This window comes from Mytilus californianus, unplaced genomic scaffold, assembly GCF_021869535.1.
Source record: "Mytilus californianus isolate M0D057914Y unplaced genomic scaffold, xbMytCali1.0.p SCAF_4, whole genome shotgun sequence".
Lineage (NCBI taxonomy): Eukaryota > Metazoa > Mollusca > Bivalvia > Mytilida > Mytilidae > Mytilus > Mytilus californianus.
In genome coordinates, this window is record NW_026262690.1 from 29,669,133 (window position 1) to 29,696,701 (window position 27,569).

General features: G+C 31.8%; 1 protein-coding gene across 1 annotated transcript in view; it reads left to right on the forward strand.

Annotated features, from left to right (window-relative positions):
* LOC127739437 (F-box only protein 11-like) overlaps window positions 1-26,492 on the forward strand; it is a 47,381-nt gene extending 20,889 nt beyond the window's left edge. Inside the window, exons 7-19 of the mRNA XM_052251206.1 lie at window positions 1,463-1,569; window positions 3,201-3,312; window positions 6,227-6,333; window positions 7,415-7,552; window positions 9,816-10,033; window positions 10,568-10,653; window positions 13,049-13,143; window positions 13,801-13,923; window positions 14,810-14,895; window positions 16,826-17,046; window positions 20,694-20,912; window positions 21,386-21,494; window positions 22,010-26,492. Of these exons, the coding sequence (XP_052107166.1) occupies window positions 1,463-1,569; window positions 3,201-3,312; window positions 6,227-6,333; window positions 7,415-7,552; window positions 9,816-10,033; window positions 10,568-10,653; window positions 13,049-13,143; window positions 13,801-13,923; window positions 14,810-14,895; window positions 16,826-17,046; window positions 20,694-20,912; window positions 21,386-21,494; window positions 22,010-22,238 (1,850 nt within the window). The 3' untranslated portion in view covers window positions 22,239-26,492. The remainder of the gene's footprint in view (window positions 1-1,462; window positions 1,570-3,200; window positions 3,313-6,226; window positions 6,334-7,414; window positions 7,553-9,815; window positions 10,034-10,567; window positions 10,654-13,048; window positions 13,144-13,800; window positions 13,924-14,809; window positions 14,896-16,825; window positions 17,047-20,693; window positions 20,913-21,385; window positions 21,495-22,009) is intronic.
* The last annotated feature ends 1,077 nt before the right edge of the window (window positions 26,493-27,569 follow it).

The window sequence follows — 27,569 nt, forward strand, 5'->3', positions numbered from 1 at the left end:
TTAGTTTGTGACAAATGATTGTAATTTGAAAATAGATATACTGTGGATTCATTTTTATTCGTGGTATAACAATTTTCGTGGGTTTCGTTGGTCACAGTGAACCACGAATTTAAGAATTCAACGAAGAATAATCCTGAGAAATGTGTATGGAGTCGGATGTTTATTTCCGGTTATGGTATGCAGTTCTAGTATAGTGTTGACTAGCGATAAACATTGTAACATAACACGTGTTTTTATTGAAAGAAGATACAAGTATTTTGATTAAATCAATAATAAATATATCGAATATCAGTGATAATTTACTTTTTAAAATTGATTAAAACTGTTCATGGAAAATAACTGCAAGTTGTTAATTACCGTGTCATAGTTTGGTTTACTGGTGATTAAAAATCAATAGGATTAAGTACGGGGATATTGCCCATTGGTAATATTGTTTATGACAGGCACATTTCTTTTCACACCTTTTACTTATATGACTGTTTATTATAGCGTGATTAGGGAAATGAGCTTTCAATCATAGAGTTTTGAATGCCTTATAAAATTCCGACAAGAATTTATAAATTGTAAAACAAACAAATAATTAGTTGTCTTTGTCCATTAATGTAATAGAAGTTTTCAATGAACACTTTTACCTAGAATGACCAAGCGAGGATTTTGACAATTCAAAACTTTTTCAATGAATTCCTTCTTTTTTGTTTGTTTTATTATTGATCAAACCAAGAAGGTTAGATGATCTCCTAAATCAAAAAGAAATCCGTGAATTACGTATCTGAATTTTTTTTTTTTTTTTTTTTTTTTGTAATCAGCGATCCACAAATTTACGTATACCACGAAACATCTTTTTTTCTCTATCCACGAAAATTGATACCCACGAAAATAAATGAATCCACAGTACATTGTATTACATCATATCTAATGTTAGAGTGTTATAGGTTTTCCACACTTTTTTTCATCATGCTTGAAAATATTGATTGACAATTGGTAAATAGTTTTATCATGACAAGTTACAGATCAAGTTCAAATTTTTGTTTCGGTCTGATAATTTTGTGCAGAGTTATGGTCCTTGGACTTGAAAAAATTCACTCATATATTCAGTTTTCCACACTGTTTTTAGTCGTGCTTGAAGATATCGACTTTATATTTTCTTTTTGTTTACACCATGACAAGTTATAGAACAAGTTAGCGTTTTTGTTCCAGTATAATGAATTTTTACCCGGTAGGAGACTATGTATTGCCATGCAATACTCTCATAATGCTTGTTATTTACATTGTTTATGGTATTTTTTCTTACATTTCTCAGTTTTTGTTAAAGTATTGATTCCAATGGAATTTTTTAAAAATCAAATTCATTCAATATTATCAAAATTACCAACTTACCCAAATAACTAGATTGTTGTGATAAACTTAGTGATTACATATATGCTGATTTCTAATGTGTAATAATGTTCTATTTTATTTTTAGCTTCTGGTAATGTGATTGATCATGTGATTATTGAAAGAGAGAGTGAATCTACAGTAATGTTTGTAGAAGGTGCTAAAGACGCTTACTTAGGCTATGTTACATTAAGAGTAAGTGATTATTATTATGATTTTTTATACGCCCGTTTACTGGACGTGTTATGGTATACCGTTGTCCGTCTGTCAGTCCATGCGTCCGTCAACATGTCGGACATTAACTCAAAAATGCTTAAACCAATTTGCATGAAACTTTGGTGAATTGTTTATATCTATTGACGTGAGCTCCCTTTCGTTTTTTATAAATTTTAGATTTGATGTTTTCGAGTTTTGGGGTTTTATTCATTACAAAAAGGATGATTTTCCAGTTTTCGAACAATTACTCAAAAACATTTTCACCAATTTGCTAGAAACTTTGGTGAATTGTTTATATATATTGACATAAGCTTGTTTTTGAATTGTATAAATTTTAGATTTTACGTTTCCAAGTTATGGGGTATTATTCATTACAAAAAGGGGGATTTTCCAGTTTTCGAACAATAACCCAAAAATGCTTTGAGCAGTTAAAAATTCCTTAAAATTTGGTGAATTGTTTATATATATTTCCTGATGCTCCCTTTCGATTTTTAAATTTCAGATTTAACGTTTACTAGTAATTGGGTTTTATTCAGTAAAAAAGGGGGGATTTTCCAGTTTTCGGACAATAACTCAAAAATGCTTTCAGCAGTTTTCATGAAACTTTGGCAAATTGTTTATATCTATTGACGTAGGCTCCTTTTTCGATTTTTTTAAATTTCAGATTTTACGTTTACTAGGGGTTTTATTCATTAAAAAAAGGGGGATTTTCCAGTTTTCGGACAATATCCTTAGAGTGCTTTGAGCAGTTTTCATTAAACTTTGGTGACTGATTTATATCTATTAAGATAACCCCCCCTTTAGTTTTTTTTATAAATTTCATATATGACATTGAGAAATTATTGAAATTTATTCTTTGAAAACGTGACGGGCGTATCATGTGCTCATGGCGCAGCTGTTTATTAAGAATAGGCAAAAATGTGAGATTAATTATTTTTGCAATGATAAAAACACAAAAATTTCAGAATCAACTGGGTGAGTTCACTTCTATACTATTGCCCTGGACATTTTATAGAATATAAAGGTACACTAATGGTATGTGATAAAGATTGTTAGATACATATTCATGGCAGGTTTATACCAAAATTATCTTTCATCAGTCACTTTGTTTCAGTAGTAATCGGATCATATATTGCAGGATTTGTAAATGTAACTGATTTCTTAATATACTTGTATGTATAATTATTTCAGTTTTAAGTTAAACCAGTTGTAATAGGATAGTGGGTTTTTTTTTGGTTCTAAATAAAATTACAGTAAAGATGATGATCATGATAATAAAACATATTTTAAAATTCTACAAAATTTGTTATCTTTTAGATTGGGTTGAGAAATCATTTGTTTATCACAACAGTTTACTTTGTGTTACAAGATCAACTGTTCGGCATTTTCTTTGTAGGCTTTTTCGGCTAACATTTAGGCAGGAATGAAGATTGCAAAAGAACTTTCTCTTCAAAAAAAAAGTCTTGACATTTCTGTACTTCTTTTGGATTGACATCCAAGAGTAAGGAATATTCATTTAAATATTACTTGTCCAGATGCAAAGTTTTCATTTTATTTGTATTCAATCAGATGGAAAATCAAAAAGTAATATTTTGTATTATTTGTTTCAGTTTTCACCTGATATTACATCATCTGTACCACATCACAAACATTATGCTTTAGAAGTAACAGACCATTGTTCTCCAGTCATAGACAGTTGTAGGATTAAAAGTACTTCTGTTGGTAGGTTGTTTATTAACTAGTTTGATAGTTCAAGTACTGTTAATTCAGAAATTATTGCAAGGTTTTTTTTTATTGCGAATAATGCGACTGGATGAGTATCACAATAATAAGAACCCGCATTCTGATATCTGATACATATATCTGTATGCAGCTTTTCCCGAAGTCACAATAATTAATCTCGTTTTTTGTTCATTCTTCAAAAATCACAATAATAAATGCACGCAATGATATCTGAATTCACAGTATATAATTTGGCTTTATTAGTCCCCTACCGGCGAAGTCGAAGGGGACTTCAGGTTTGCACTCCGTCCGTCTGTCTGTCCATTCGTCAGTCCGGTAAATCAGTTTACCACACTTTTTTTCTTCATGCTTGAAGATATTGAATTGATATTTGGTGTATTATTTTGTCGTGACAAGTTACAGATCAATTCGAATTTTGTTGTTCTGATGAATTTGTGCAGAGTTATGGTCCTTGGACTTCGAAAATTCACTTAAATAATCAGTTTTCCACACTTTTTTTCATCATGCTTGAAGATATTGACTTGATATTTGTTATTTGGTTTACATCACCACAAGTTATTGATCAAGTTAGCATTTTTAACCAGATTTTTCGAATGAAAAATAGGTTATTGATTTGGGGATGTATGGCGGGTGGGCGGGCTGCTGCCAAACAGTCATGACAGTGTTCGTTCAGTAACATGAAAACGCTATGACTAAATTTTTTCAAATATTAGATATGTTGTTTCCTGTGACTATATGAAGGTCAAGTTTAATTTTCATGATTTTAGCTTTTATCCTTGTTGAGTTATCGCCCTTTTTAATATCCAAAAGTGGTACTTCTAATGTGATTGAGTTATTTCCCTTTGAACAGAAATTGTTAATTATATAAATAAATTATGATTACACTAAGTGTTTTTAAATAATTTTCACCTGTTATCAGATTACAAATCATATGGTAAATGTCTTATGACACAGTTATAATTTTTAGTGACAGATTTATTTGTAAATTTTCTGTTTCCTAAGTGCTGATGATTTTAAGGCTTATAAGATTAAAGCTATATAGTAAGAAATTTACTGTTCATTTTTAGACATTTTGAAGATAATTACAGATAAGTTTTATAGATTTTTTAAAAGACATTGTATTAATGATAAACTTTTTGATTTTTTTTTTCTTTGGTTTATTGTTTGAAGAATTTTGTGGTAGGTTTGTTTGTTATACTGTAAAAAATAATTTTCTGAATGCTTTATGTTTTTTTTTTTTTTATGAAGTGAACTCCTTTAAAAACTAAGCTGATATTGTCTTTTAATAAACATATATTTAGATTTCTGATTTTGGGCCCAGTTTTCAAGTTGGTCCAAATCGGGGTCCAAAATTAAACTGTGTTTGATTTCAACATAAATTGAATATATATAGGGTTCTTAGAAATGCTGAATCTAAACCTGTATTTATTTTCATTATTAATTAGATACCACATTTAGGTCCAAAGGGTCATAAATTAAACTTTTGTTTAATTTCATCAAAAATTGAATTCTTTGGGTTCTTTGATATGCTGATTCTAACAATGTTTTGTTGATTAAATCATATCTAATTTTAGAGAATTTAGTCATCACTGGTTGTTTGTTATTATATTATTGATTATAATTTGAAAAAAGATGTATATTACATAATATCTAATTTAGAGAACTATTTATTCAGTTTGAGTTATTTCCCTTTGAACAGAAAATTATATGGATAGAATTAAACTGTGTTTCATTTCAACATAAATTAAATATATAAAGGGTTCTTTCAAATGCAGAATCTTAACCTGTATTTAAAATTAGATTTTTGGGCCCAGTTTTCAAGTTGGTCCAAATCAGGGTCCAAAATTAAACTTTGTTTGATTCAACAAAAATTGAATATATGGGGTTCTTTGAAATGCTGAATCCTACCATGTATTGAGAGATTTTGGATTGTGGGCTCCTTTATCAAATTAGTCCACATTGAGGTCCAAAGGGTCCTAAATTAAACTTTGTTTGATTTCATCAAAAATTGAATTCTTGGGGTTCTTTGATATGCTGATTTTAACAATGTACTTAGATTTTGGATATTAGACCATAATAGGTAAATGTCCAATTTCAAATATTTCAGTTCTTTGACCACATTCATTTTGTGTCACAAACCTATGCTGTGTCAAATATTCAATCACAATCCAAATTCAGAGCTGATTTAAGCATAAATGTAGTGTCCATACTTGCGCATCTGTTCAGGGTTCGACCTCAGCAAGAAAATCCGGTTTGCTGTCACTCTGACAGCATCTTGTGTTCCAGCACAATGAATTTTTATCGGTAGGGGACTATGTATTGCCATGCAATACTCTCAGAATGCTTGTTTGTAGTCATATTCACTGATTATGTAATAAACTGAAACACAGTCTTTAATATTTTAATCAAGAGCTCATATTCTATTTGTAAGGAACTTCCTCATTGTTGGGTGCTTGCCATGAGGTTATGGGTTAAATTCCTTAGGCAGATCAAAGCACAGGCTTTAAAATCGTATTTGCTGCCTTTTTTCTTGATGGCACATGACATGTAGGAGTAAGAGGTGGTAGCCACAAAGTCGGAATAATGTGTGTGAGTAGGATGACATGTTTTCCTATAGACCTACCTTATAAGCTAGCATATAAAATTTGCTCAGCATGTCAATCTTGTATAATGCCTATTTCATATTCATATGATAATAACATGTTAACATTCCTTATATGCATGTAATATCCATCAATTAATCTAAAGTAGAAGAAAAAAGCGTGAAGAATAAAATACTGTAAGTAATTTTGTGCAGTTACTTCTTCTTAATTGAAATTGTTTTAGGGATAGATTTAAAATTTGAAATGTTTATGAAGATTTATTATTATTTATGATATTTTCATCATTATAGTGGGTGCTGCTGTATGTGTATCTGGTACAGGTGCTGACCCTTTTATAAAACATTGTAAGATAAAAGATTGTGAAAATGTTGGACTTTATGTGACAGATTACGCACAGGTTAGTTATTGTAGAATGTCACAAATGTAGATTGTTTATGATGCTACAAAATAATCATCAGGTGGGAATCAAGAAATGATAGATGTGGGATATGTCAATGAGACTGCAACCAAATTACACCAGAAAAGGGTAAAGAGGGGATTTATTTTTCTTTGTTATACTGTCAAATTTATTATACTAAGTCCAATGTAGTTGTGAATGTATTTTTTTTTTCACTTAGCTTGCTTGTGCATTTTTTGTTGTTGATCTTCATCAGATATGAGCGTTGTAATTTGTGTCAATATGCTGCTGTCTCATTAACATATACACCATATTTTCTTTTATTTCTATGTCACAAGTAACCTTCCCAAAATATTATTCCCATATCTGATTTTATGAATATTTGAACTTTATGGTGTTGTACCTTAATTTGAGGGTATTAGCAAATTCTTGTAGACTCTTGATTACATGGAAAAGTGAATGAACTAGTTTGAGCTAAAATGGTATGTGTTAAGTGTTTCCCTGGTGGCCCTAATTTTTTTAGTGCCAACCCTAATGTTAAATAAGCATTTCTTTAAATATTTTTCACCAACACATCAGTTGTTTTACCCAAGAACATCTTTCATCTAAACATGAGATAGAATCAATCAAAGATGTTCAACATTGTCACTTATGTCCATTGAGAAATTGCAAATGGCAGAAGTTCTGTTATAGAAGTAAATATAAAACAGCAACAGGGTTTGGTGAAAACATGATACTTTCCAGATTGTGACTATAAAAACAAACAAAAACACATATTTTCAAGAGATGCGTAAATTTAATATTAAGCTTGACCATTACACATGTAAAAGTGTTTTGTATATGGGGAAAACCTACGGGCAGTTAAACAACAAATATTTGAAAATGGAAGTCACAAAAACATTGATTCTTCTTATTTTTAATTCCAGCACTTCTTTGCTAGATTTTAATTTTATTTATGAACTAAGTTTGTTGAAAGTGTTTGGAACAGGCTAATTTATTTTGATTGTCTCAAAATGTTGGTGTTTGTAGTCAATGATGACTTTTTCATACATGTGTTATTTTCTGTCTAATGAATTTATAGGGTACATACGAAGACAATGAGATCAGTGGAAATGCCTTGGCAGGTATATGGGTGAAGAACCATGCCAACCCTATCATGAGACGCAATCACATTCATCATGGTAGAGATGTAGGAATATTTACCTTTGATAATGGCTTGGTGAGTAATCAGGTCACAAGTATTTGAACAAAACATTACTTGAATTTTATTTTATATCTGGCTTCATTAGACAATAATGGACCCTGACTTAAGTCCATATTTTTATTAATTTTTTATATGATTTCTTTAGAATTTACAAGCTAGTCTGAGTAAAGTTCATGGAGACCATGTCAAATTATGTGTGTGTCCTGATCCTAGAATATAGCCCACTAATTTAATGTAAATGTTTATAATGAGGGAGGATTTTTTTGGGGGGTTCAAATTAAAAAAAATTGAACCCCCCAAAAAATCCCCTCACCAAATTTGAAAAAAAATTTTGGGGGGGAGGGAATATTTTTTTTAATTTTTTTTTTGGGGGGGGGGGAGGGTCATACTTTTTTTCTTCAAGATTTTCCAAAATTTTCAAATTTTTTCAATTTTTTTTTGGGGGGGGGGGGATTTTTTTCATAACTTTTTGGGTTTTTTTATTTCCCAAAAATTTTCCATTTTTACATTGATTATTTCTGATTTATATATAAAAGCAGCAAATACTGATATGGCAGGAGATATGCACCAAACAGGGTGTGTAAATTATTATATATAACAGATTAACTAAGTATTGTGCAACAGCACAGTATTGCGCAATAGCAAGAAATCTTCAATTGAAAATAAATACAAATCTTTTAACCAATTTCAATCGGATTAAATTAAGTTTTTAATTATTGGGGGTTCTAACTTTGTATTACTATTTTGGATATTGGGCCTTATTATACGCCCGTTTACGGGACGTAATATGGTATTCTGTTGTCCGTCTGTCCGTCCGTCCGTCTGTCCGTCCGTCGTCAACATGTCGGACATTTACTCAAAAACGCTTTAACCAATTTGCATAAAACTTTGGTGAATTGTTTATATCTATTGACGTGAGCTCCCTTTCGTTTTTTATAAATTTTAGATTTTATGTTTCCGAGTTATGGGGTTTTATTCATTAAAAAAAGGGGGATTTTCCAATTTTCGGACAATAACTCAAGAATGCTTTCACCAACTTGCAAGAAATTGTGGTGAATTGTTTATATCTATTGACATGAGCTCCCTTTCGATTTTTATAAATTTTAGATTTTGGGTTTCCGAGTTACAGGGTTTTATTAAAAAAAAAAGGGGGATTTTCCAGTTTTCGGACAAAAACTCAAAAATGCTTTCAGCAGTTCTTATGAAACTTTGGTGAATTGTTTATATCTATTGGGGTAAGCTCCCTTTAGAATTTTATAAATTTTACATTTTACATTTCTGAGTTATGGGGTTTCATTCATTAAAAAAGGGGGATTTTCCAGTTTTCGGACAATAACTCAAAAATGCTGTCAGCAATTCTCATGAAACTTTGGTGAATTGTTTATATCTATTGATGTAAGCTCCCTTTTGATTTTCATAAATTTCTAATATGACATTGAGAATTAATTGAACTTTATTTGTTTATAGTCTGACAACAGATTTACTAAGTATTGCGCAACAGCACAGTGTATTGCACAACAGCAAGAAATCTTTAATTGAATATAAATTTAATTCATATAACCAATTTCAAGTTCTTTGACTATATTTATTCAGAAACCTGTAATATGTCAAATATTTAATTACAATCCAAATTCAGACCTGTATCAAGTTTGAATATTGTGTCCATTTTTGCCCCAACTGTTCAGGGTTGGACCTCTGCGGGCGTATCCAGCTGCGCTCAGCGAAGCAGTTTATTTTTAAATTGGTCTACATTGAGGTCCAAAGGGTCCAAAATTAAACTTTGTTTGATTTCATCTAAAACTGAATTATTGCGGCTCTATGATATGCTTAATCTTATTGTGCAATTAGAATTTTTACCTTGGGCCCTGTTTTCAAATTAGTTTATTTTAAGGTTTGAAGGGTCCAAAATTAAACTTTGTTTGATTTCAACTAAAATTAAATTTTAGGTGTATTTTAATATGCTGAATCTAACCATGTTGTTAGATTCTGGATATCAGACCATACTAGGTAAATTAAATGTCCACTTTCAAATTTTTAAGATCTTTGACCACATTTATTATGTATCAGAACCCTATATGATGTCAAAAAGATCACAATCCAAATCCAGACAGTATCAAGCTTGAATATAGTGTCCAAACTTGCCCCAACTGTTCAGGGTTCGCCCTCTGCGGTCGTATCAGGATGCGCTTGGCGAAGCATTTTATTACATTAGGTTTGTTTATATTATATATCACGTTATTAAGTATCAAAGTATGTTAATTTTCTGTATACTTTTCAGGGATATTTCGAATCTAACGATATACATAATAACAGAATAGCAGGATTTGAAGTTAAAGCTGGTGCTAATCCCACTGTTGTTAGGTGTGAGATACACCATGGTCAGACAGGGGGTGTATATGTCCATGAAAATGGACGTGGGCAGTTCATAGAAAACAAAATCCACTCTAATAACTTTGCTGGTGTGTGGATAACATCAAACAGTGATCCTACTATCAGGTATGTGGAGTAGCTAACTAAATATTCAGATGAGTTTTATATACTTTGATTTTGTTTGACTTTTTTCTTGATGCAGTTTGAACAATGACCATTTTAGTTAAGCATATCTTAAATATTTATAACTTTACTTGCTATTTAATTTAAATATAGAAATAAGAATTCCAAAAAACAATTCATACCAGTTTGACTCCAGGTATACATGTATTTATATTTAAATTTTAACTTTAGGTAAAAAGTTAGTTTTTGGAAAGATAAATAGTGCGCTACCATAAACAGTTGTGATATATATGATTTTCAATTAGCTATAAGTTGATTTTTTTGTAATCTGAAACAACAAAATCCCATAAAATTTCAATTTGAGAAATTGATGTTAGCTTTGTGTATAAAGTGTGCTTTTACAGATACCAAAATTGCAGGAACAGTTGTCCTAGCTGTATAAGAATGTAACCATGAATAAGATTACTAAGCTCAGAATGTAAATTTCAAAGAATAATTGTTATTATTTGAAATGAATTTTTTTAAATTGTTTTGTAGGAAAAATGATATTTATAATGGCCATCAAGGAGGGGTGTATATATTTGGAGAAGGAAGAGGACTGATAGAACACAATAACATTTATGGTAAGGAATTGGGGAAACTACCTATATAATGAGTGGTAGAGATGAGTTTCTCAAAAAGATAATCTTGACAGATATAGAATAGAGTGAACATTAGGTTAGGGAAGGGTTTAGCGCTCACAAACATGTTTCACCACTCCACATTCTGTATGTATCTGTCCCTAATGTCAGAAGCCTGTAGTTCTGTGGTTGTGTTTGGTAACTTTGGTTCTTGTCTGTCATATTTGTTAATCATGAATTGTTTTGTAATAATTTAAGTTGTTAGTTTTCTTGTTAACTGGATTTTCGAAGGAAAAATCGGTTATTGATTTGGGGATGTACAGCGGGCTGGCAGCTGCCAAACAGTGTCCGTTCATTAACATGAAAAGGTGTGACGAAATTTTTTCAAATTTAGATATGTTGTTTCCTGTGACTAAATGAAGGTCAAGTTCAATTTTCACGATTTTAGCTTTTCTCGTTGTTGAGTTGTAGACCTTTCAGTAGCCAAAAGTGATATTTATTATATGATTGAGTTATTTCCCTTTGAACAGAAATCGTGTAATTAATAAGTTTATGTATAGATAGTCTATCAATGATTGTATCTGGTCAATTGATTTTAGGCAGGAGCTGTCAAAAATTTCTGTATAACTATTATTTTTAAGTCGTGTGTGGTTTGAAGGTAGATGTCACAGTTGTTATGTGGTATTTTATTTTTATTGTGTGTGTTAATGTTTAATTTTTACTCGATCCTGTTTGGGGGTCCAGATTTGCAAATATCATTTTAATCAGATGATAATCTATTTTTGTTATAGGATAAATTTCATTACATTACATTGTGTAGATAAAGTTGTTGACATTGATAGATAAGTTGCAGATCTATATGAGTTTGTGACAAACGAAAGAAAAAATATTGGGAACTACAAAGTTTGATTACACTTAAGTAGATATAAGAAGATGTGGTATGAGTGCCAATGAGACAACTCTCCATCCAAGTCAAAATTTTTAAAAGTAAACCATTATAGGTCACAGTACGGTCTTCAACAAAAGTGTTTTTAAATAATTTTCACCTGTTATCAGATAAGAAAGCATGAGGTAAATATCAATCACACAATTATAATTGGAGTGACAGATTTATTTGAAAATTTTCTGTTTCCTAAGTGTTGATGATGATAAGCTCTGTAGGAAGGTATAAATATAGTTTGAAATTTACTGTTCATTATTAGACATTTTGAAGATAATTACAGATAAGTTTTGTAGATTTTAAAAAGACATTGTTTTAATGATAAATGACATTTTGGATTTTTTTTTTCTTTTCTTTGGTAAATTAATTGAAGAATTTTGTGGTAGGTTTGTTTGTTATTCTGTATAAACTAATTTTCTGAATGCTATATATATATATATTTTTTTTTTGATGAAGCTAACTCCTTTAAAAACTAAGCTTATATTGTCTATAAGAAAACATTATATTTAGATTTCTGATTTTGGGCCCAGTTTTCAAGTTGGTCCAAATCGGGGTCCAAAATTAAACTGTGTTTGATTTCAACATGAATTGAATATATATAGGGTTCTTTGAAATGCTGAATCTAAACCTGTATTTATTTGCATTATTAGATAATACCACATTGAGGTCAAAAGGGTCCTAAATTAAACTTTTGTTTGATTTCATCAAAAATTGAATTCTTGGGGTTCTTTGATATGCTGATTCTAACAATGTACTTAGATTTTGAATATTGGACCATAATAGGTAAATGTCCGATTTCAAATTTTTCAGTTCTTCGACCACATTCATTTTGTGTCACAAACCTATGCTGTGTCAAATATTCAATCACAATCCAAATTCAGAGCTGTTTTAAGCTTAAATGTTGTGTCCATACTTGCTCAACTGTTCAGGGTTCGACCTCTGCAAGAAAATCCAGTTTGCTGTCACTCTGACAGCCTCTTGTTTGAATTGTTTCACATTTTTCCTGTTGAGATTTATAGCCGACTATAAGATATTGGTTTTCTCAGTGTTGAAGGCCATTTAGTTGCCTATAATTGCTTACATCCACTTTAATTGGACTCTGTTGGATAGTTGCCTCTCTGTGTTGAAGGCTGTACTTTGACCTGTAATGGTTTACTTTTACAAATTGTGACTTGGATGGAGGGTGGTCTCATTGGCACTCATACCACATCTTATATCTTTTTAAGTAATTATGTTGTTCAATGTTTAGTTTTCTGGGCAAGTAAGCTTTAGAAGTCCTTAGAAAATGATAACCTCTTATACATGCTGTTATATATGTCAGTTTATCTAATAATAAATTGCAGTTTTAATTTTGCTACAAAGGTGTCAAGATACACCTTTGTGTGACCAGCTTTATTAGTTTCTTACCTTTAGCACTACTTTTTATTTCAACAAATCACCTATTTGTATTGTTTTCAGGTAATGCATTAGCAGGTATCCAGATCAGAACAAACAGTCATCCTATCGTCAGACATAATAAAATACATCATGGTCAACATGGCGGTATATATGTTGTAAGTATTTTGATTAATTATAGTCAGACATATTGAAATATTGAGTAAACCCTTTAAAATACACAGAAAGAATCAACATGCTTACATTTGATTGGATGGTTGATGGAAGTTTGATAACATACCAGCCAAAATCCTGATTAAATACAAATTGATAATACATGAATGCAATATACTTGTAAATATAGGAATATAAAAATTGATATAATGTAGAGGTTAAAAGTATTGAAAATAGAATTGAAGAAAAAAAAGCCTTTATTTACAAATTTTACTCAGGTTTATTAGTGGAGAAAATTTTCTCCGTACACCAAGCAACTGTTAAACTCTTTCATACCTCTACAAGTTATAAATATGTTCTCTAATGATGAATAATTTCATTTATCAGATCACTAGTCTTGATCTCATATTTCATACTAAGATGAGTGGGTAACCAAGGTCCATATTGCATGTTGAAGGTTTAAATGAGATTAGAAAGAATTAAGTTTTGATTATACAGAAGTCTTTAAAAGTGACAAAAACATTCTTATTCTAGTTTTTAAGTTTACACTAATTTAATCAGAGGACAAAGTATTTAAAATAAGTTATAGGTTAAATTTAGATCAGTTTAATGATAAATTTCTAAGTTGCAAACCGGTTTTAATGAAAAATGATAATTTACAGCATGAAAAGGGACAGGGTCTAATTGAAGAGAATGAAGTGTATGCCAATACTTTAGCAGGAGTATGGATTACAACAGGCAGTACTCCAGTACTACGCAGGAATAGGATACATAGTGGCAAACAGGTAATTAGGCATCCTATAGATAATCATTGTAAAGATATTAATCATAACAACATTGTATTAAATATTACAGCTTATCCTTGTTACCTGCAAAACATGAACTGACCTCTAATTCATTAAAACAATATTTATTTTGTTGTTAGGTAATCATGTTCCACTTGCTAGTCTTTCTGAACAAGTGAATAGAACCTTTGTTTAACTTTTAATAGTTCCTACATTTCAACTATAAAACCAATTATATACAATGAAAGTCAGAGACTCCTTCAAACTTTTACTTATTCAACTAATTATATAAAATTCACAAGTTTAATTCACATAGTAAAGCTTCTGATTACTTTTAATTCTGTTGTTAGCCATATAACTTGTTCGTTTCATGGTTTTCAGAGAGGATACTGATTTATTTTAAAGCTATTTATGCCCCTGCTGTAGCGGAGGGGGCATTAAGTTTTACCCTTGTCCGTCCGTACATCCCAAAGTTGGTTCCCGTTCTCTAACTTTAGTTTGCCTCAACCAAATGTTATGAAACTTATACACAATGCTTATTACTACAAACTACAGATCAAGTTTGAATTTTGGTGATGTCACTTTTACTGTTCTAGAGTTATGCCCCTTTACAAAGGAAAAAATTGCTGAATGTTTCGTTTCCGTTCTCTAACTTAAGTTTGCCTCAACCAAATGTTATGAAACTTATACACACTACTTATTACCACAAAACTCAGATCAAGTACAAATTTGGGTAGTGTCACTTTTACCGTTCTTTAGTTATGTCCCTTTATAACTTTATATGATACGCAAGCGGGGGCATCATCTGATGGGACACATTCCCCTTTTTTTTTCTTAGGTACCTAACTTTTAATTGAAACCCCTAATTTCATTACAACTTTTTCAGGTTGGGGTGTATTTTTATGACAATGGACATGGAGTGCTTGAGAACAATGATATCTTCAATCATTTATATTCAGGTGTTCAGATAAGGTAAGCCAACCATACTAGACCCTCATGAGTAGTTACAGTCATTAACCATACCCGTAGTAGTAGATAAGGTAAGTAATTTTCTTTGTACATTGCACTAGATAGTATATTCCTTCATTATGTATGACATTGCTGTATGCCATCTTCTTTGAAGCTGATTATAACATTGTATAAAGAAGTGATTTTTAATTTGAGTTCTTTTTTTATTTGGCTCTAATTGAAATTTATTGGAGAAGGGTTGAGTTGCAAAAAGTAGTTTAATCCTGTCACATGTTTATATGTCATAAGTCAGGAATCTTGTCAGTGGTTTTATTACTGCATATGATATGTTTTGTCCTTGAGGGAATTAGAGGATGATTGCATTTCTGTTTAATTTATTTACGATTTTTCTAAACTTAGGGTGATTAAGAGCTTGATGTATTGTATAGAATCTTGTCCATTATTGAAACCATAAGGTTGACCTCTAGATTCTTGATTTCTGTATCATCGGGTGGCTGTCAAGTTGATGAATACTCCACACCATATTTCACTCATTATAAACTTTCTACTGAAATACATGTAACTTAAAAAAGAGAGGCTAGGCAAAAGATACCTAAGGGATATTCAAACTCATAAGTCGAAACCAAAATTGACAATGCCATGGCAAAAAAGGAAAAACACAACATTGAAAACTAAAATATGATTGGCACGAACCCCACCAAAAACAGGGGTTATCTAAGGTGCTCTGGAAGGGTAAGCAGAACCTGCTCCACATGCCACATCCCTCATATTAATAAATTCTTTAAGCTAGATAAAAAAGTAGGAACAGTTTTTATATGACCGCAAAAAATTTTGCGGTCGTATATTGGTATCACGTCGTCGTCTGCGTCGTCCGAAGACACATTGGTTTTTGCACTCTAACTTTAGTTTAAGTGAATGGATCTCTATGAAATTCAAACACAAGGTTTATAACCACAAAAGGAAGGTTGGGATTGATTTTATGGGTTATGGTCCTAACAGTTTAGGAATTAGGGGCCAAAAAGGGACCCAAATAAGCATTTTTCTAGTTTCCAGACAATAACTTGTGGAAATGTGTATGGATCTCTCTGAAATTAGACCACAAAGGGATGGTTAGGATTGGCTTTGGGGGTTATGGCTCAAACCGTTTAGGAATAAGGGGCAAAAAAGGGTGAAAAACAAGGGTTTCCTGGTTAATGGACAAAAGTACAATGTTATGTTTGGATTAACTCCCTTACACTGCTTTTAAATTATGTATAAAGAAATGTTGTATTGTCTTGAGGTGATTAGCTGTCAATTTATTTTTAGAAGTTACTATTAAAAATGCTGATTAAGAAGTATTAATTTTAGCCATGATCATGTATGTCATTTTCTATTTTAAGACTTTTATGATGTATTTAAATAGGTAATTATGGTTGCAAACTCCATTGGAAATTTGAATTGAGATTATGACCATATCTTGAGGGAAAGGTTGTTTTTTTTTAAAAAAAGGGGTGGGGGGACAGTTTCTTCAAATGTGTGCAAAAACAAGGGGGGGGGTCAATTCACAACAGCATAGTGTAGTGCACAAAAGCAAAAAATTGAATATAAATTCAAATCATATAACCAATTCTAAGTTCTTTGACTACAGTTATTCTGTGTCAGAAACCTATTATGTGTCAAATATTTAATTGCTATCCAAATTCAGACCTGTATCAATCGCGAATATTGTGTCCATTTTTGCCCCAACTGTTCAGGGTTGGACCTCTGCGTATCCAGCTGCACTCGGCAAAGCAATTTATTTCTTAAGATATCAACATTCACAAGCAGACTGAAATTTTAATTATACTTATACAACAAATACAATATACAGAAAAAGTAGTGATGTGATTGAATTTAGTTTTGTTATCATTGAAAGATTTTAAGTTGATCAAGATAATGATTTATTTCTATTTAGAACAGGAAGTAACCCTATCATTAGGAAAAACAAGATCTGGGGAGGACAAAATGGTGGTATTCTTGTCTACAATAGTGGACTGGGTCTGATAGAAAATAATGAAATCTTTGACAATGCAATGGCTGGAGTCTGGATCAAAACAGACAGTAATCCAATTTTGCGCCAAAATAAAATATATGATGGCAGAGATGGAGGAATCTGTATTTTTAATGGAGGAAAAGGTATGTTCAGATTATTTTTTTAATGAAATAGATATAGAATAATGCAGTTACACCTGGCAAAAACTTACAATAACTTTAAAACTAACACATGGAAAAAAGCTAACATTAAACTTTAAAGCTGTGAAACTTTTTTTTTTTTTTAAAAAGAAATCTATTACCATAAAAAGAATCATGTAAGTATTGTAGTACAGACAACAATATTCAGCATTTCAAGAATTTTAAAGTAAGCTTATCTGTCAGTTGGGATCATATAGTTTTACTTTCAATTTTAAATGTGCTGATCTTCTAGCAAATAATTTTTATACCCCCGCTTTAAAAAAATCGGGGTATACTGTTTTTAGCTCACCTGGCCCGAAGGGCCAAGTGAGCTTTTCTCATCACTTGGCGTCCGTCGTCCGTCGTCGGCGTTAACTTTTTACATTTTGAACTTCTTCTAGAGAACCACTGAATGGAATTAAACCAAACATGGCATGAATGTTCCTTATGAGGTGCTGACCAAGTGTTGTTACTTTGTAGCCGATCCATCATCCAAGATGGCCGCCAGCGGGGGACTTAGTTTAACATAGGACCCTATGGGAAATGCATACAAATGACTTCTTTTAGAGAACCACTGAATGGAATGAAACCAAACATGGCATGAATGTTCCTTATGAGGTGCTGACCAAGTGTTGTTACTTTGTAGCCGATCCATCATCCAAGATGGCCGCCAGCGGGGGACTTAGTTTAACATAGGACCCTATGGGAAATGCATACAAATGACTTCTTTTAGAGAACCACTGAATGGAATGAAACCAAACATGGCATGAATGTTCCTTATGAGGTGCTGACCAAGTGTTGTTACTTTGTAGCCGATCCATCATCCAAGATGGCCGCCAGCGGGGGACTTAGTTTAACATAGGACCCTATGGGAAATGCATACAAATGACTTCTTTTAGAGAACCACTGAATGGAATAAAACCAAACATGGCATGAATGTTCCTTATGAGGTGCTGACCATGTGTTGTTACTTTGTAGCCGATCCATCATCCAAGATGGCCGCCATCGGGGAACTTAGTTTAACATAGGACCCTATGGGAAATACATACAAATGTCTTCTTTTAGAGAACCACTGAATGGAATGAAACCAAACATGGCATGAATGTTCCTTATGAGGTGCTGACCAAGTGTTGTTACTTTGTAGCCGATCCATCATCCAAGATGGCCGCCAGCGGGGGACTTAGTTTAACATAGGACCCTATGGGAAATGCATACAAATGACTTCTTTTAGAGAACCACTGAATGGAATGAAACCAAACATGGCATGAATGTTCCTTATGAGGTGCTGACCAAGTGTTGTTACTTTGTAGCCAATCCATCATCCAAGATGGCCGCCAGCGGGGGACTTAGTTTAACATAGGACCCTATGGGAAATGCATACAAATGACTTCTTTTAGAGAACCACTGAATGGAATAAAACCAAACATGGCATGAATGTTCCTTATGAGGTGCTGACCATGTGTTGTTACTTTGTAGCCGATCCATCATCCAAGATGGCCGCCATCGGGGAACTTAGTTTAACATAGGACCCTATGGGAAATACATACAAATGTCTTCTTTTAGAGAACCACTGAATGGAATGGAACCAAACATGGCATGAATGTTCCTTATGAGATGCTGACCAAGTGTTGTTACTTTGCAGTCGGTCCATCATCCAAGATGGCCGCCAGCAGGGGACTTAGTTTAACATAGGACCCTATGGGAAATACATACAAATGTCTTCTTTTAGAGAACCACTGAATGGAATGAAACCAAACATGGCATGAATCTTCCTTATGAGATGCTGACCAAGTGTTGTTACTTTGTAGCCGATCCATCATCCAAGATGGCCGCCAGCAGGGGACTTAGTTTTACATAGGATCCTTTGGGAAATACATAAAAATGTCTTCTTTTAGAGAACCAATAAATGGAATGGAACCAAACATAGCATGAATGTTCCTTATGAGATGTTGACCAAGTGTTGTTACTTTGCAGCCGATCCATCATCCAAGATGGCCGACAGCGGGGGACTTAGTTTAACATAGGACCCTATGGGAAATACATACAATTGTCTTCTTTTAGAGAACCACTGAATGGAATTGAACCAAACATGGCATGAATGTTCCTTATGAGTTGCTGACCAAGTGTTGTTACTTTGCATTCGATCCATCATCCAAGATTGCCGCTAGGGGGGGGGGGGGGGCTTAGTTTAACATAGGACCCTATGGGAAATACATACAAATGTCTTCTTTTAGAGTACCACTGAATGGAATGAAACCAAACATGGCATGAATGTTCCTTATGAAGTGCTGACCAAGTGTTGCTACTTTGTTGCCGATTCACTGTTCAAGATGGCCACCAGGATATTTTATTAAATAACGGGACCAATATTAATCAAAATTTGGCCTCAATCATTATTTGGGTATCTGTTATGATTTTTATCTATCTTTACATGATTTCTAAAACCAAAGTAGAGTCAGGTGAGCGACACAGGCTCTTGAGAGCCTCTAGTTTATTATACCCCCGCTTTAAAAAAGTGGGGTTATACTGTTTTACATCTGTCTGTCCATCTGTCCGTCAGTCCATCCATCCGTCAGTCCGTCCTTCCGTCCAATGAATATTTTTCGTTGCATCTTTCTAGGGAACTACAATACAAGGATTTCTGAAATTTGGTTTCAGGGTATATAAGTAAGCTATACTGTGTGATGCGTTTTCAGATTCATCACTCAACAACTGCCTGTTTACCGAACACTTGTATCATTTTACACATGATAGCCAAGTTGAAAATTTTCGTCACATTTTTCTCAGGAACTACAATACTAGGATTTCTGAAATTTGGTTTCAGGGTTTATATAAGTCAGCTATACCCTGTGATGCGTTTTCAGATTCATCACTCAACAACTTCATGTTGACCAAAATATTTGGGCGGGGGTATCATCAGTGAGCAGTAGCTGACAGTTTCACTTGTTTAACATATTTCAAGGAAACAAAAATAATCTTTGAATATTTCATTAAGTTTTCTTAGAAGAACATGAAGAGTATAAAGAGTGAAGTATGTTAGATATCAATATGTTATCAAATCCAGCAGAAATAAGTGGGCAATAGATCTTCATTATAACAAGCAAACAAAGATGTTGGCTAAACATGATAACAATGTCAAGGGTCAGGAAACAGTCATATTTGTGTCTTGACTAAATTCAAATGACTGAAATAAATTTCAGATTTAAAAATTGATCAATATAGAGCATTTGCAATGACCTTTTTGGTTGAAAATAAAATTTTGGTTATCAGGAAATAAATTGTGATTGCCATGCTTATCCAGTAAGAAACTGCCACTTGTTGTTGTATGGCAATCCACAGGGTCCTCCAAACCCCTGGAGGATATCAAGTTAATAATCACTAATCACTTTTACCTGTCTTCACACCTGACATGATACTATATTGACCTCTATAAGTCATCATATGGCATTCAGTGATTGGCAAGAACCCAAACCAAAGGCATTATTTGTTTTTATTATATCAGCAATTTTGTCATAGAAATTCTATATTTACATACAATTTATCCATGATAGATAAAAGTATAAAAGATTGTAGCCATTATTTTTGAAAGGAAATCTTTTTTGTATTTATAGGCATTTTAGAAGAAAATGATATTTTTCGTAATGCACAAGCAGGAGTATTAATTAGTACAAACAGTCATCCATCCTTACGAAGAAATCGTATATTTGATGGAAATGCTGCTGGTATAGAAATAACAAACAATGCTACGGCAACATTAGAAGGAAATAAAATATTTAATAATAAATTCGGAGGACTCTGTCTAGCTAGTGGTGTTCATCCAAAACAAAAAGGTAAGATAGTTTAAAAAATATAATATTGGATTTGGATTATTTCTAAGCAACTATAAGGTCAGCATACAGCCTTCAACAATGACTGAAACTAATATCATATAATGCACACTTTTAACACATATGATAATAATACAGTGAGATGTGCCTGTAGATATGGGATGGAATAACCATATTGTTCATTGTAATGAAGAATCTATTTGTGCCTAGAAACAGGTAGAAATATGAAGCACTTTTAGCATTTTAATTCTGTTTCACAAAATCATAAAATAACACCCAGGAGAATGTGGTGTTCATTGACAAAGGTCATCAAATCTGGTAAAAAGAGAAAAATCACAAACTTGGATGTATTTGAAAAATTAAATGAGTGAAAACAAATTTATTTTTGTGTGTTAGTTGTCACAAGCAATAGTTTACTACATTGGACTGAATGGAACATGATTATTCTTAAAAGAGATTCATTGATCTGTTTGTAGATAACATTATCACAGGCAATCACAACATGGTACACAGGGCTGTATCAACTGGACAGTGCTTATATAAAATATCCAGTTACACAAGTTTTCCAATGCATGACTTCTATAGGTAAATATCAGCAGTATATTTTATATGCCACACTATTTTCAAATGCACAACTACTATAGGTAAATTTGTTCAGTATAGTACTGTATATGCCTGTATGAAAAATAATAGAGGAAGATAAGGACAAACTAGTGATTTAAAAAAAAAATAAGAGGAAAAAGATTTACAAAGATATATTGGGTAATTTGCCTAATCAGCAACTGTTTCTTAAAATTTAGTGGTATACACAACATACAGAATTTGAGCAATAAATAAGTGAGTTGGTTTTTACAAGTACACTAAGTGTATATTACATATCTATATATTCTCTTTGAGGGTTATTTAACAAGGAAAAGGTGTAGATAAAGCTTGAAACATGTTTGAAATCTAAATTAAAAAAAGCATTAGTTGGAAGAAAATGATGGGTTTTTTTTTCAGAAATACTTAACAACTGTTATTTTAAATAAAACTATTGTTCAAAAGAATTGTGACTTCAAAAACATACATTGTCGTTACAAATGTTGTTACACTATTTTCAGATGTCGGACTTGCAATACAACAGAGAGGAATGCAATATGTGTGAACTGTATTAAAACTTGTCATGCCAGTCATGATGTAGAGTTCATTCGACATGATCGATTTTTCTGTGATTGTGGAGCAGGGACTCTGAACAATCAATGCCAGTTACAAGGTGAACCAACGCAAGATACAGACACATTATATGACTCTGCTGCACCTATGGAAACCCACACGTTACGAGTAAATTGATGAATGTTTATTTCGTGTAATAACTCGCCTCAGTTTTGTTTTATTTTAGCAACAAATATGGGAATAAAACATAAATCACTTGAAAAGATTTTATCTGTTAAACAAATTTTTTTATTCAAATTGACACGAGCAAGGATAAATGTTGCTCAGGCAGAATATCCACAAGATGCTAAACATAATATATCTGGTGCCAAATTTGGAAATGCAATATTTAGTTTTCATCGAAATGGAAATAAATTGTGCATGCTTTATATATTGCAAAAAGATATTTTAACATTTTATCTTTTACACAGAAATGCACATTAATTTTATTTTGTATGGAAATTTGTGGGAAAGTGGGCTATTGTCCAAATATAAAGTGTACTGTGATGAAATTAACTTCAATTAACAGGTGGTGAACACGTTCTTTCATTTGAATGTATATGCATGTGTAATGCATTAGCACTGGTGTGCCTCTCTAATCTGAAAAGTAAAGGAGTCTGTATTACAGGGTTGTGGGTAATGGCTATTTCCATAATTAAAACACTGCTGAATTACCAAAAAAGTGCTTTTTGTGATGATTCTATTTTTGTGATTTTTGTAAAATTATTCCACACTTTGTAGATTTTGATATAAAAAGTATATTCTTTTTGTGGTTCACAATAGTAGCTGAGATACATTGTAGATTAATTTTCTGTTACAATTTCTTATGAAGGGGAAAAGTTGATTAACATTTTAAACCAATATTTTCATTATATATGATAACTCAAGGTTTTTAGTTGTGGTTAATTGATGGGTATACCAGCCATTTAACCAAGTTTAAAATAATGTCTATTAGTAAAGAATATTCGATAAAAAGGTGTTGTTTTAAAGTTTAGCTTGTAAAGCATAGTAAATTATCCACGAGACTAGAAACTAGCATTTTAATTATTTAGAAAAAGAAATGCCTATTTTATAGAAGTATATTTTACTTTGTCTTAAACACATTTGCAACAGCATTGAAAAGAAATGTTAAATTTACTTATAAGTTTATAAATGTATATGTAAGATGTGAATGGAAAGGTATAAATGTATGGGTGATGATGTTGTATTTAGGTCAGTATGGTTAAGCACCAAAGTTTTTATATGCACTGCTGTTATCATAGATCTGTACTAATACTGTGTTCATTGTTGGGTATACTGTAATGGAGTTTAATTATTTGTTGTGTATATGTTCATTTTTGCCATTTATTTTTATGCCCCCGCCGCAGCGGAGGGAGCATTAAGTTTTACCATTGTCCATCTGTCCGTACGTCCGTACGTCCCAAAATTGGTTTCCGTTCTCTAACTTAAGTTTGCCTCAACCAAATGTTATGAAACTTATACACAATGCTTATTACCACAAAACACAGATCAGATTTGAATTTTTGTGGCGTCACTTTAACTGTTCTAGAGTTATGCCCCTTTATAAATGGAAAAATTGCAAAATTTTTCATTTCAAATTTTTCATTTCCGTTCTTAATCTTAAGTTTGCCTCAACCAAATGTTATGAAACTTATACACAATGCTTATTACCACAATACACAGATCAACTTTGAATTTTGGTGGCGTCACTTTTATTGTTCTAGAGTTATGCCCCTTTACAAATGGAAAAATTGCTAAGGTTTTCATTTTTTTTCTAATTTTAAAAAATTGGAGTTATCTTCCTTTAACCATGATTATAGTTGAATCAAGTACAATCAATGCTTTATACAATGCAATGTTTAATTTTGCCTTCCACTGATAAAACACAGATCAAGTTGAATTTGGGTAGTGTCACTTTAACCATTATTGAGGTTAATGCCCCTTTATAAATCAAAAAATTGCAAAATTTGTAGTTTCCGTTCTGTAACTTAAGTTTGCCCCAACCAAACATGAAACCTATACACAATACTTATTACCACAAAACTAAGATCAAGTACAAATTTGGGTAGCGTCACTTTTATTGTTCTTGAGTTATGTCCCTTTATAATGTTGTATGCAAGCGGGGACACATTCTCCATTTATTTCTTTTCAATTTTATTTTTCACAGATTTACTGAGATAATAGATGATTTCCACGTTCGTGCATCCTCCTATACATTTCCAATATCACAATGCTTATGTTATTAAGTCACAGTAAGAGTCAATTATTCAATGACATCATGTATGCCTATTAACATCATTTTAACCGTTGCAACTCATTCCTTAAAAGGAACTCAAAACTGGTTTATTATTCATGATCAACATTTTGTTTCTAAGTTTATTTTCGTTTTTCTGTTGAAAAAAACAATTGATAAAAGAAGGTTGAGAACAGGTTTCTCTGATATTGACTATATTCTATTCAAATGTATTCAGTTAATTTGATGGACCCTTATCTATAATAGAAAAAAGGAAATCTCTGAATAATGAACACTGAATATCTATGTTAGGCCATTCATTGTACATGTATATTATTTTTCTCCATTGTCAAGTTTCTGATGTTAACATTTGCAGATGTGAATGTGTTCCAAAAAAGCCTTTTTAGATTATTAGTTTTTCTGACAGGAAAAATTTGTGTGAAAATTAACACCTTTGTTTATTATTTTTTTTTATATGTGTTTCAATTGAAATACTGATCAGAAATCTAGACTAAATGTCTGTATTCATTTCATACAGTATAAACAGCTAGACATGTAAGAGTATAAAGTATTGTTATCCATATGTGATTAGAACTTTTATTTTGTTGTTCTCTCACTATTTTTAACTTTGAAATAAACTGTTGCATGAATAATGATATTGACAAACAATATTACTTTTTATGTAAGAATTGCCCTATATAGACATTAGTTAATCGTTTTTCTTATCACTGCCATTTTATGATAACATTGACATTTACAGTTCAAATTTTATTTTCACAGCACATGTGTTGTGTCAGTTGAAAACATTATGTTACTATGGTTACAGAGAGATTGTTGGTTGTTTTATCTTGTTGAGTGTGTTACTTGTCCTATAATTTAAGTGTATATTACATGTCGTGTACAATCGTTCATAGTTTTCTGTTTCTTTATTGTAGCTTTATGGTAAATTGGTGCTTTGAAAACTTTTTCAGGAATTCGAGATACATTTTATTTACAAAATAGAATGTATCAGGACTGTTCCTACAAACCAATAGAATTATTTTCTTGAAAACCAAATTAAGTAATCATGCACAAATTGTATATTATCATGCATGGTTATCAACCAATCATGTGAACATTCTTGTTAACTGTTGACCATAAAGCATCTAATATTGAGGCAGTTGTTAACTGTTGATATTACTATAAAGCATCCAATATTGAAGCAGAAAATGTCTTTATTGTTCTGTTATGTATTTTGTTTAGATTCTATTCTTAACTTTCCTGTGATTTTTGTGTTAAATCCTGGTGACGTCATTCTGAAAATACAAAAATTCAACTCAGGAATTTCTCATTTTTTTTCATTTTATAGAATTGTTTCAGATACAGCATTTGATTTCATAGATGAAATGTCATAGGAAAGTTTTATTTTGTTGTAAATTATTGGCTGTTTTGTACAGAACTCATTGTTTCATATAAGATAAATTTGATTTATACATTATAAATCCTAGATTTAAAATAGGTCTAAAATTATTGAGAATAGTAAAACCCAAATAAACAACACTATTCAAGGTTCTGATAAACTTTGCATTAGAGGTGATAACTTATTTTTTCTAGCATCAATGTTTAATTTGAGTTAATCATCTAAATATGTGAATACTATCTCTGTAGTAGCTGATGACATTGTGGAACTATGAAGATAAAAAAGGTCCAATTAAACAATGAGTGTATTGTTAATGTATCAAGCAACAGCTACCATTGATTCTGTTGTAAGTGTCAAGTTAAATGATTCCGTCCAAAAATAATCATTTAAAAGTTACTTGAATACAATCAGGAAAAGTCGGGTAAATAACTGGGTTTAAAGTTTACTAGTGAATAATGTAGAAAGCCAATAAACACAAATGTTCTTAAACAACCGTATCCAGTATAACTGTAACTAACCAAACAACTCCACAAGGCATTGACTATGTAGACTTCTTTGATTCTGTGTTTACATTCATGTTGTTTTTTCTTGATAAATGGGACTTATTTTGTATGTTTTGTTTATTTTTGGATTTGATAGAGTTCATATACATAATTAGAGTATTTATTAGAGTATGACTGTGTTTAAGAGTGTGATATATCATAATAAAAACACCACTATATGATCAGATCATCAGAAAAAAATAAATATGTTCAAAATATTTTAGACCTTTTTCATTTTTGCCTTATCTATTTAAAGAGAGACCAACAAAATCATGGCAAAAAAATGACAAAAAGACCAACAACAATCTACAAAACACTACATTAAAAACTTAAGACTGCACAATACGAACCCCATAAAAAACTTGGGGGTAATCTCAGGTGCTCTAGTCAGATCCTGCTCGACACGTGATACCCTTCTAAACTACAGGTAACAAGTAAAACATGTTCTCTCAAAATTGCTTGTATGTAATGTCAAGGATAATTTTACCAACAACAAGTATCAGAATCTTGAAACCTGGCATTTATGCTGATTGTACCATAGGTTTTGGAATAAGGATATTTGCCATAAGGTTAGAATTCTAGACAAAAACTAATTTTGTGACAACAGTAAGCCACTGAAATCTCTCAAACTACGAAGGAAAGAAAGTTGAAATTTTAATCAGAAGTCACATTATCTAGGCAAACTTGTGCAATGGTATCAGAAATTTCATGCAACCCCTGGAGGGCCGTTAGGGGGTATACAAAAATAAAAAAATCATTGTCCTGTAACTCGTCTTACTACATTGTAGATAGGATCTTGAAAATTGGGTGTCTAATTAACTGGATAGTTGTCTATGCAGAAAGATTCATAACATTAACATTTGCCTTGAGGCCATTATTATAGACAAACATGAATTGTGTTGTCAAAATATTACCTCTAGGATAATGATCAACAGGGGTCCAAAAAGCCAAATATAAATTGTCACTTGGATAATGTAAATGGATACTGTAAATTCAGAAATAATTGCGATGTTTTTATTATTGAGAAAAATGCGACAGGGTTATAAACGCAATTATTTAAACTCCCATTTTGAAATTTTGTATATGAATTAAACAGGATTTTTCTCAAAATCGCAAAAATTAAAATCGTATTTTAATCTAAAATGACAAAATCGCAATAATAAATGCACGCAATAATTTCTGAATTTACAGAATTGAATATTGGCAATCTATCCCCTAAAGCTTCCAAGCCCTTTGATTAATCTTTATTACTCAATATTTATTTTTCTATCCAAGTTAAGTACTCATACACTAAG